This window comes from Dicentrarchus labrax, unplaced genomic scaffold, assembly GCF_905237075.1.
Source record: "Dicentrarchus labrax unplaced genomic scaffold, dlabrax2021, whole genome shotgun sequence".
Lineage (NCBI taxonomy): Eukaryota > Metazoa > Chordata > Actinopteri > Moronidae > Dicentrarchus > Dicentrarchus labrax.
In genome coordinates this window covers 10,324,956-10,337,386 of record NW_026136715.1, presented here as the reverse complement: position 1 = coordinate 10,337,386, position 12,431 = coordinate 10,324,956, and the positions used below count along the sequence as shown (strand labels likewise).

Here is a 12,431-nt window from a genome sequence, read left to right as displayed (position 1 = left end):
GGCTCTTGTCTGCGGCATGTAAAATATTCACATGGTTGTATTGTAAGTATCTAGTTACACAGTCTATTGAGACAGGAGCTATTTATGTCTAATCATGTTAGTGCCCATGTTAGGGGATCTGGATTGACCGACACCAGTTGACAATCAGATGCCTTTGTCCATATAAAGAATGCTATTCATCCACAAAGAGATAACAGTTCTATTGTTAAAACAGCTTTAATCTTGAGATAGATGTTAGTTCATTGAAAAATATGGATTATTTGAGTTGAAAGATTAATTTCATACAACAACAAGAATTCAGTTCTATAATAAATACATATGTAGTCTTTTTTCTCTGTTAGTGGTTTTATATGTCTGTGCCACAGTCAGAGGACTTCCTTAGAAAAAAACAATACAAAAAACAGGTTCATAACATTCTGGATGTTTCTGTTAGTTGTGTAAAACTATCCCAGGTAAACAGGCTGCAGTTTTAGTTGCATAGGACTCATGCAGTTAGCACTGTGGCCACTTGATGTCAGCAGGAAAACACAATCTTATCTGTTTGTTTGGCTCAGTTACAGGAACCAGAAGATGAGATTTCATGGCAAAGCTACACTCTTTTCAAAGATAGATAATACTTACATGCCAGGCTCTGAAAAAAACATAACCAGATCCAGTCAGGAGGACAAGCGGTTGATGATTTTACGTATAGTATGTATTAATAAGATCATGTTCTAAGTGGTTGAAATAATCTTTAAATATCACCACAAATGCACCATTAGTTCATTATAGTATTCGAAAATAAATCAATTCCATTTCTAGACTGAATAATGTTGGGATGAGAGTTAATCTCCATTCTTTTCCAAAATTAATGTATGTCATTTATAGAAAGCACAGCATTTGTAAATCATGAAACTGATCATTCTATAGTTTCGTTTTGTGAAATTGGCTGACTGATGACAATATCCAAAGGCCTCCCCACCTCCCCCTATATCCCTCTCTCTGTTTCCCAGAGGATCCTGTTAGCTCCATTCAATCCTAATGGTCTGTGTTACTTATGGGATTTTAAACCCCAAACAGCAGTGCTGCTCTGTCAGAGCTGAAAAATATAACACATTACATCCACTGCACCATCTACAGTTATCTCCAGTCCAGCTGAACCGATCAAAAATACTGCATTAAGAGCAATTTGAGGTGAAAAGATAGGTTCAGATTTGACGTATTAGTTTTTTCCCGCACAGATTGGACTGCTCTGCTGCCAGAGTTGTTTATAAGCTCTATAAGCCACCGTCTGCAGCATGGAACAGGATGAGTAGTGCTCTCCCTGCCATCAATGGGAGGCTGGGCAGCAGCAGAGCAGAGTGTGTGAATGAATCTGGGGTGTGGCGCACTAGCTGCAAGTTGGGTGGAGAAGTGACGCAGTTACGCAAGACAAGCCTGATGACTCATGCCTGCTGTTATTAACACACACTGCGGTTATGAGCCACCTTTTGTAATGTGGATTTAAGGGACACATAAACCACCATAAGACAATTTCCTTATTGTGTGTACACACATACGCCTCTGTAACACTGACCTTTGAAAGTGACTGAGATAGAGGGGATTTGCATAGGTAATAGTAAGCTATCAATATTATGTAACTGACTTCATTCAGTTTTATTCTACTGGTGTGTGTGTGTGTGTGTGTGTGTGTGTGTGTGTGCGCGCGTGTGTGTGTGTGTGCGTGTGTGTGCAGCAGTGCTGCGTAAAATGGGTTATTTCATTGGCTAAGACTGAGTCAGGCAGATATGGGCTGTACATAGTGCACACACGCACACGCACACGCACACACACACACACACACACACACACACACACACACACACACACACACACACACACACACACTGTTCCACAGTTGTATTGATTTATAAGTCATACATTCAAACCATTACATCACATAAGAGTCATGATCCACCATGAAATTGTCCTAAAACTGTTTCACTAAGCTATGCCAACAGTGTGATGTTTTTATAACCTTTTTCCCAGCTCAGTATGATTTATAGATCCCCGGAAGAACGAGGAATACCCCGGACATGGTTTAGAGCTTGGAAGGCGTTAACTACTCATACCATCTCTCTGCCGCCCACACATGCAGACCTGGTTTGAAGCCAGCAGGCTTTTGGGTTTAGAGGATTCCTGTTTTTCTTGCTTCTCTACATCACATAGTGTTGGATGTTGTCCAATGCCTAATGCCTCAGCCTAATTTCTGGAAATTTCTCATTAACCACTCACAGTGACATAAAATATATCAATATATATTTCAAAATCATCTAGTTGAGAATTAGCTATTATTCTTTTTTAGGACATCTGATAATAATTGATAATGTTTGATGTTTTGTGCTATAATAAGGATGATTTTATGTTGCCATCTAGGAGCAACATCCTCCTCTACGGAACGGAAGCAAACTACGGAATTACCATAAATGATCTCATTGCGAATAAATGCAGAGATGTCGATGATTGCCTTTTTTCGGAGAGCAAATGGTAAGTTGTTTTTGTTGCCATAAATACACAATGAGGAAGTGGAACGCTTTAGACAAAGAGAGAGTGGAAGGACTGCAAATCAAACTTGAACAGACAGAATATTGTATCATGATGCTCCATCCCACTTCTGGTGCTGAGGACAGTGAAGTACTGTTTCTGGACTGCCTGGCCATAATGGCCCACAGAACAGCAAGACTACAAGACACAGAATTCTCAAATTCCACAATAACTATTCATTGATTCAAATGAATAACAGCGATTGTTTTGTTTTAATGTACCACTGGAGGGTTTATCTATTTTTACCACTTTCAAAAAGGAAACTTGTATGTAAAATGGTTAAATAAGTATTAAGATAATATACTAAATCTATACTATATTATCTATACTATAAATACTATAATACTTTAATACTCCACTACAAGTAAAAGTTCTCAAAAATATAATAAGTATAAATACTTATAAATAAAAAAATATAATATAAAATATAAAATAAAGTTATCTATATATTAAAGTGCTCCTTAAGAAAAAGTGTCTTTTATTTTCATGTATTACTGGATTATTATGGTTAACATTAGCATATAAGCAGCGTTTGACGTTGTAGCTGCTAGAACTACTTTCAACCATTTTACGAATTGTTTGATTGATCTGTAAAGTAACTAGCTATCATGTGAAATGTCAAATGAAGAAAAAAATAAATATAATATAATATAAAATAATAATATTTGGCTCTTTAGCTGCTAAATGCTCCACTGTGTCCACCAGATAGTCTCTGTGTTTTGGTGCTGGGTAGGTAGCACACAATGGGCTTATCAGAGCTTTAGTTGCTGAAAACAGCTGCCTGCTGCAGCCAAAAACAACTACTGTGAGAGTGAACCAAAAGAGTAAAGTTGAGAACAGGAAAACCAACACACTATAATGCTCCGTAGAGCTCTGGGGAACTGTGGAGTCGAGTGCTAATTTCTCTGTGGGTTTGTCACCACACATGACCCCTTTCAGGTTACACACAGCAATTTGAACCACTGTTATAAAAATATTGATAATAGCCACTTTAAGTACGTGAATGTACTGTTTCACTACAGTATAAATCTGTAAAAATTAGCAATATTTTACAAACATTTTTGACATTTTCTCCAGCAGGCCTAGTGTAGCCTTGTTTGTTTTAAGTGACAGACTCTTGGAAATTCCTGTCCTCTGAGCTATGACATAATTATTTTGGTCACTAATGTTGTAGAAGCACATCCCAAGGCACAGACATGCTCTTTGGCTCGTTCAGCAATTCTGTACTGTAAGCAACATATGGCCTTGTGTGAATGGCATACCAGACAGCAAGACAGTTCCCAGCATGGCCTCCTCTGTAGATCCCAAGCAAGAACACATGATAGACAGATGACCTTTACTTTGTGTTGGGTCTAGCAAGACACAAGGAATGTTCCCTTTCATTCACTTTGCCACAGATTAAACAGCAAACAAATATCACTTTGTTCTTGGTGCTTGGTGAGCGCAGGCTACTGTACATCACCGGATGGTGAAATTGGCCACGAAATGAGAGACTTCTGGTATTAACAGATGGCTGCCTAGCTCTGCCACTAGTATTCCATGTGGCTCTGCTTTACACATGACCCAGTATTCTCCCTGCCAAAACTAACACTTTTCTTCCTCCTCAGAGGACATACATGTCTCTCAGAAAAGATTTCACAAGAGTTAGTTAGGAGGGCTGTGAGAGCTGTTTTGAAAATATAGTATATCTCTAGTGCTTTCCTGGAGAGATAAGATACTTCCTGTTAGATGGCCAGAAAATCTAACTTTACGGATGTAGTAACAGCAGGCATCTTCACTGGTAACTGCATTGCAAATAAGATCAGCAAGTTATTTGAAGTATTTTGTTAGTTGTTTGTTACAGTATGGCGACAAACCGCACAGTTGAGCCTTGTTCAGCTTCTACATGTGCCCTTGCTCTCTATGTCTGTCTATGCTTATTCTGTTACAAATACAAAGTAGGAAGCGTCGCAAGTTGATGTGATTCAAGGGTTCTGAGAATCGAATGGCAATCCCCGACAACAGGAGATGAAATAACTGGCATGCTAATAATGACATTTCTATACAGTCATACATAGCTCCATGAAACCAAGACTAAAGGGCATTTCCGAGTGAACTGATAATGTCTTAAAATAAATTATAATTGTTGGCAAAAAGTTTAGATGTCACACGGTTCTCTTAAAACTAAAGACAGCACAGCATCCATGATGTCATCCCCTCTTCAGTGACATGATGTCAGGGCTAGCAATCGGCAGAATACTGAGATTAGGATTATTCTCCTCTGCCCTGAACATCTGCTGTACACAGAGTGAGACCAGTGGAAGTAAGAATCCCTGCAGTAAAGATGGGAGTTATTCAGATGAGATTGGCTTTTACAGCAGGATGGTCAAACATTTATCTGTAATAGGATAATAGTGACCCTTTCAGAAATGTCTGAACTATTATTTTATGGAGAGACAAAACACTAATGAAGTCTCCCATGACTACAAGATGAATTGAGTCTCTATATTTGGCTAGGGTGAGCTGAATAAATGAACTATTCCAGTTATTGTGCATCAGAGGCAGAAACAGCTGTGAAAATTATTGTTAGTCATGCAGTATGCTAAGTATGTTCTTATAACCACAGCAGGTGTGAACCAGCTCTGACTGGCTTCAGCTCAGCCTCAACAACACACACACTCAAATACGCCATGCTTGAAAACAGACTCATGGCCCCCTCCTGCCCCCACCCTGAGCTAAAATCCTGTCAGTCTCATGCACATCTGCTTCCCCAGCAACTACTGCTGAGTAAGCACCGCTTTAGCCTCTGCTTCCCCTCATGGGTGATCATAACAGGACAAAAATACTTATCTGTCACACAAAACCTACTGTGAGAGCAAAACACACACACACACACACACACACACACACACACACACACACACACACACATACACATACACATACACAAACACACACACACACACACACACACACACACACACACAAGGCAGTATTTCTATATATGGAAATTATAATTCTTTTCTCATGAAAGGTTTTACTTAAAAAGTTCTCTGTTACAGTCTACAATGAGCTCTGTAATTTCTATATACATGAGCAGACGTGAGTTTCCTACTGATTTTCTTGAGTAACTTAGTAGCAAGGGAAAAAACAGGAGCTGTTAAGACCCCACACCTTGCCTTTGAAGTTGGCAGCAGCACACAAAATGATTTATAATTACAGAATGCACAAGGCTATGCTTACCTCTCAGGTGAGACAGTCAGCATGGAATAGTTGGTGCCAAAATATACTAAAAGCAGCTGCAGGGCAAATCTCACACATGATCAGCTACGGTACATTATATCTGAAGATAAGTGATTGAAGACAGCAATAAAAACTGCTATTCGAATGTTTGTATTCAAATATATATCACTACTCATTACTCCTGTACAGTAGTGCTGATATACTGTAAATGTATTGTGGCACAGATAACACCTCTGCATTGCAGCTATCCATTGCCTCTACCTTATTGTGGGTGTCTTTTCAGACATAATCACAGGTTTGCCCTGCAGGTATGTGAACAGCTGGGTTCAGTCATGCTGGAAAACCCATCACTCAACAGCTTTTATTATCACAAATCCGAGGTGTTGCTACGCAAGTCTCTTCATGTGCTGTATTGCTGTGAAAGTTGAAGATTTTAGTTTCAGCTTGCTACACTATTCTCAGTCATCTCAGCCCCCGAAGCTGGAACTAAACCTGTTTTAGTGCAGTATTTAAGTCATTAAATCCCACAGAGTGACAGTTATTGGGCCATGAACTGCTGCACAGATCACCTACAGTACATTTCCCCTATCCTTTTTATCCTGACTTGGAAAGCTTGTTCATGATGTTCATTCTTCAGGGCAGGGAATTCACGGCATCACCTTTCTGTCATCTGGTGAAGAACATATGAATAAATCTCGCAGACAAAATAGAAACAATATCAAACCAAATTGAGCATTCACGGAGCTGGAACGAAGCATAAATCTTACACAACACATATTACCTCCTAGCAACTTTACACATAAATTTGGAAATGGTCATACTAGTCTTATCATTGGGTGACAAACTAAAGTAAGCACAACTGATTTATGCCGCTAGCAATAACACATGTATCTACAGTAGCTATTCTGATTCACTGAATATTGTTTTGCCTGGAGTTATGAAAATTACTCTTCATTGCTTTTTAAGATTAACTGGTTTCTGAAGAGAAATTGAATATTATATTATAATACAAAAAGACAAATACACAGCAAACAGATGACGTAAATGTGCCTCTCTAAATAGCAGCATGGATGTGAGGATACTAGGGCACTCTCATTTCTTGATTTTTTAAACAACAAAATACTTTTATGGCTTAACAAGATATTCCATTTTTGCCTATGTATGTTAAAATCATAGTAAACAGCAAACATATTTTAACCGAGGCTAATACTAATACTGTTACTAGTACTATTGTGCAACACTGAATTTTATCACTCCCCAACTTGAAGAGGAGAGTCAGAAGTCTTGTATCTGTGTTAGAGTACATGCTGTGTCATCTTCCTCTTCCTTTAAGCACTGTTTGAGTGACTGCTAGTGGGTGTGTCTGCACTGTGGTATTGACAGATCTGGCCCTGTCACTTGTCTTTGTGTCAGAAAGACTGTGGGAGACAGGAAGCCAGACATCAGAGTGGACAGAAAACGGACATCTGACCACACCTAGAGCCTTGGGGCAGCACAGAGCCATTACTTTTCAACTCTTTGACTTCCCAGATCACTCTCAACCTGACTCAACCACTTGTTTAATCAGTGTGCTTTACCAGTCTGCTATCGACTTTCAGTATAAAAAAACAACCACAGTCGGAACAAAGACGAGAAGATAGATATTCAAGAAGATATTCAAGTAAAAATATACAATATATTTGTTGTATAAACTTGTACATAATGTCTTGGACATTTAGCTTTACATACACTATACATAAGAGTCAAAATAGGGCAACATTCGCATCCTTCATGATTCTGAGAAAATGTCCCCATAACAACCATATTTTATGTACATCTTTACAAACATACCAAACAAAACAGCCCTTGGATGCACTTTAGGAGGCCATGACGAGATATGCCTTGTATAAAAATCCCTGAAAATGTCTCTCTGTGAGGTAAGAACACATTTGTCAAACTCATTTCCTTTCATTCCCTCTCATACATGAAACTCACTCACTTGTTCTGAGACGAGACTGGCAAAAGAGAACAGCTAATTATACATTGTGTTTCCCTTAACATTATTGTGCCACAGGAGGAGTAGCTGCAGACTGAAGACTGTCAAAGTAAAAAATAAGGGGAACATCCATTTCTTTATACACTGATTACTTACACATTTGTTCCTTTCAATTGTGGCAAAAGCCAGTCCTATACATTATACCTCGACCTGGTAACCGACATATCAGTTAATGTTAAGGTATTGTCAAGGCATCAACAACAACAGGAAATGTGACCTAAAGGTTACAAAGCAGGGTCCTTGGTAGAACATAATCACATGCAAATAATGCAGTTATAAGCAACAGAATGTACAAGAGTGTTTCTGAAGAATAATATGTTTTAACTTTGATATTTCGCATAAGGGGGCCACTTGATCTTGTATTTAAAGAATAACTATTTAACAGATATTAGCGAAGGTATTACGAGTGAAAGCACAACAGAAATGCTTTTTGTGGTAACTCCATTCTACTGCAAGAGAGCTGCCAACAGTCATCAGAAGAAAGACTGGACATTAATTCAAGGCTGGATCACTTTAGTAGCTTATTTCCCTCAGCTAGAGTACCATCAAAATATCTCGGATTGGTCCCCAGAAAACATTCTGATCAGATTGGCCAAAGACTCCTTTTAGACCATCAAGGCAATAATCATAACTGATACAAAGTAATACATAAACATCCACTTTACAGCTGGTGAATAACAAATAACAGTCAAACAACAATCCTTGATTTAATAGAAAAGTTATGAAATGTCCTGTTGTTATGGCTGTACTTGACCACTGATTAATGTCATGTATGGTGGATAGCTGAATGCATCTGTGTGTTAGGTATTAAGGCATTGAGACTGGATCTAATGGAGCATGTTCTCTGCATACTTTAACAGATCAATGCAGTTCATTTTGGTGTAGTTAACTGTAACTGACTTACTGCTTGTGTCAGCTAGCTGGGCATCTGAGAGGCTCAAAAAACCTCAAAGACACCACAGGAAACAACAAAAAGGCTGTCCAATCAATCCTCATGTGGACTCCAGCGTGTCCAGCTGGAAGACGTTGTGATTGGTTGGTGTGGTGAAGAAGAGCTGCTCTTTGCTGGTGGATCGATTATCACAGGGACTGTGCAGCCCCAGCGTCCTCTCAAAGTCCAGGAGCTGGCCCATGAAGTTGAAGTTTGGGGAAATGTTGGACTTCTTCCTCTTGACAAAGTCGTAAGCGTCGTTGAGAGAGAGGTTGAGTCTCTGCATCAGATAGGCCACGGTGACGGTGACTGAGCGACTGATGCCGGCCAGGCAGTGGACCAGGATGCCACACTGCTTAGACCTAGCCTCATCTGTGAAAGCAAGAGAGAAATATGCTCAACAGAAAGTAACACAAGTACAAAAACATATTTTCATATAATTCTAAATAATATTTTCAGTTATTCATATTTTACTGTCCTACAATGTTTCAGGGCTGTGGTGGTAAAATAAGCTTTTGCTCTTGACTAAGAGGTTCAGTTCTTGTTGTAACATTCAAACAACTGTCAACAAATTAACACTAGACCTAAGTTGTGACAATGCAAACAAATACAACCCCAGAGAGTGGAAACAACATTTCCTTCCTCATTCTATCTCTAAACCTTCTGGAAATTAGATCGTGATCGTAGCCTTGCAACCACCAAACAAACAAGTCAGAAGCTGTGGTTTCAGGTGCAGTCCCAGTGAAAGACAACGAATCAAAAGTGAAATTGAAATGTTGTGGTGCCATCAAAAACAGGAAAATATGTTTATTTTCAAGATGAATGTGTTGTTACTTTGTATAAAAGAAATTCCGTGATATTGTGGTTAAGGAGGGAACGTTTATCGTGTCTCACAGTATAAACAACCTTTTGCTTATGAAAACAAATAAATAAAATATTCACAAGTATTGATAATTATATTATTATCAAACATAGCTAGCAAAAAATGACTTAACTAATTAATTTTGGTTACCAAAAAGTGGCCATCCCACATGGGGTAACTATACTTTAGTCTCTCTTACTATAGTCCTAAACAACTAAACACATACACACACACTAAGAACAATATTTATTTTCTGATACGTGTGAGTGTTTCTGTGAGTCTTACATTTAATAAAGAGAGTTATAGACTTACTCACCTATAAATGATATGGCCTCTGGAAAGAACTGGGACAGGTTCTGACTCCAGTGGTCCGAAATGGGAATCTGTTTGTACCTGAAGTGGCCGTCATGCTCAAACATGTTGGGGAGATTGGGTGTGACATTCAGGATGTACTTGATGTTGTACTGGCCCAGCACGTCCAGGTTAGTGGAGTCTTTGGCGCAGCCCAGGTAAAGGTAGGGCAGGATCTGGACAGGGAAGGCAGGCTGATTGCTGGGAATGGGGCTCTCCTCAGACTCCGTGGCACTGCTCGGCTCTCGATCAGATTCCCCATCGGAACAATCTGAGCTGATCCGAAGATTTCCAAAACCCAGAACGGACAGAGGAGGAGAGGAGCTTGGACAAGAGCTGTCGAGGAGGGTCTCACAGTGGTCTGGATACTCTCTGTGGAACTTTACAAATCCACCTGGACAAGAGCCAAAACACAAGTTAAGAAAGTCACATCATAGGGTTGAATATTATTTTAAATAAAAGCGTCACACCAACTAAATAAAAACAACTTATTTGAATCATATTCTCATATTGTCAATGGCAAAAGGCTGTTGGTTACGTGTAGCAGACTTGTGAAGAAGTAGCAAGTTCCCCCCCAAAAAAAACCATTCATGAAATGCATGCCTGTTCCTGCTGGAGCAAAACACGGCGCAGCCATTTTGGAATTTTAATTGAGAATCTCAGTGACACACACAGCACACAAACTTTTGAACGGCTTACAAAACCGCAAACCCACAACAACACAGGATGAACGTTGGCGCAGAATTAACGTTTGGAACGTGAGAACGCTCTGGTTTTAAAATTCGAATGTCGGTATTTGAAAGTTTAAAAAAAAACCCACATCAAGTTAAAAACTTGGCATTTGGCAGCGTATCTTTAGAAAAAAAAAAAGAAAAGAAAGAAGACTTGTTAGCTTTTTAACACAGCTTATAACGATGCTAGGTTTACTAACATTGCGCCAAAACTAGCTTCATATTTCAACAACGAGCGTTTAAGCGATCGTATTGGAACGTCAGTTTTCTAACGTTGTTACGTTCTATCCCACACTCTATAACAAGCTAGCTAACTGACATTAACGTGTAGTGTTAACATTAATGTCTGGTGCCATTGTTCACTGGGTTAATTCGACAGCAAAACTACTTACCTTCCAAGTAAAACGCCTTACAGCCGTCTTCCCATAGTTTTTGAAGTAACAGACCCAAAACCGACGCCGGACCTCCACAGTCCTGCCAGTCCACCGTGCACTCATCATACAGGACGACCGTGTCCGTCTTGCACCGTCTTATGAACTTCTCTTTATCTTCATGGTTGGGGATGATAGTCCGGATAGGTAGGTTGCCCTTTTTGAACCTCCGGAGCATCAGCCCCGGTATGGCCAGGTTTATGGCGGTCTCTATGTGGGATGATTCATAAAGCTCATGTGAACGGCAGTCCAGCAGGAGCAGAGAAGTGCCTCCGGACTCTAACTCGAGTTGCAGCCATTCCACGCTTTTACTCGGCGTCACATTAGACATATCGGACTCAATATCATACTACATGCAAGCACAAACACTTACTACATGGTCCACCGAACGACGAGAAACTACATTTCATCCGGAAAAAAAAAAAAGAAGCGTTAAATGTTGCCGCGACAGTGCATGGCGCTTCTGGTTGAGCGAAAAGATTTCCCCTTTTTCCTCTTTTCTATTTCCATCAGTCAGTGAGTCTGACCTGCCCCAGAGCTAATGGAGACCTATTTACACTTTAATCCCCCATTAACACTCATAAATGCGAAGGTTTTATAGCCAATGATCTCTTCTCCAACTTCAGCTACTCCACAGCGTACCAAGGTCCTCCATGCACATTGTCGTTTTACCATTCCGATGCATGGGAGGGTTTTTTTTTTTTTTTTAGTTGACAGTAGAGCAACTCAAGAGGGAGGAGTTTATTCCTTATGATTTAAAGTCATAGCAGAAAAGAATTGCTAAAAGTTTCGTTTCAGTAGGTCTCATCGGAATCACTTTGCCAGTCACAGTTTTGTGATGTATTTGTAGTATTATTGCAAAGCTACACTGACTTTAGAGTGGATTGTTATCTGCAACCAATACAATACTGATTCCCAATTGTTTCTTGGGGACTAAACTTGTTCTATTCTATCAAGTAACCTTATGTAACTTTTATCATTTATTAATTTTATAACTAAGATATTCCCATGGGGGGGCTTAAGGAGTGTCTGAGTTAATCTTGCACACGCATTGTTGCAACTGGCATGATACTTTTTTTTTTTTTTAGGTGGGAATTCTTGACAAATGAGGTGGGATTGCATCATTTTTTCTCTTGTTTTCCACCAAATTCCCCAGAGCCATGTAGCATTTTTTAAAAGTGCACTTATGACACACTTTCGACACAGAAATGCTGTATATACTGTATTTTAAGTGGAACCTGATGATGTTAATAACAGCAATAACAGTGTTAGTATCACATATGTGATGATGAATAGTAATATTAGT

General features: G+C 39.4%; 1 protein-coding gene across 1 annotated transcript; it reads right to left on the bottom strand.

Moving 5' to 3' along the window:
- Positions 1 to 7,439: 7,439 nt before the first annotated feature.
- On the bottom strand, positions 7,440 to 11,820 carry LOC127377415 (dual specificity protein phosphatase 7). The gene is made up of 3 exons (XM_051425266.1): positions 11,087 to 11,820; positions 9,929 to 10,357; positions 7,440 to 9,122 (listed from the first exon to the last, which is right to left on the bottom strand). The coding sequence occupies exons 1-3, from the start codon at positions 11,454 to 11,456 to the stop codon at positions 8,812 to 8,814; spliced, it is 1,110 nt and encodes a 369-aa protein (XP_051281226.1). The 5' UTR covers positions 11,457 to 11,820; the 3' UTR covers positions 7,440 to 8,811.
- Positions 11,821 to 12,431: the final 611 nt, after the last annotated feature.

Coding starts and splice junctions, on each gene's coding strand:
- LOC127377415 (XM_051425266.1), bottom strand. CDS start 11,456: ATGTCTAATGTGACGCCGAGTAAAAGCGTGGAATGGCTGCAACTCGAG. Junction 10,358..11,086: donor TAAGGCGTTTTACTTGGAAG/GTAAGTAGTTTT, acceptor GCTCTTGTCCAG/GTGGATTTGTAAAGTTCCAC. Junction 9,123..9,928: donor AGAGGCCATATCATTTATAG/GTGAGTAAGTCT, acceptor TTGCTTTCACAG/ATGAGGCTAGGTCTAAGCAG.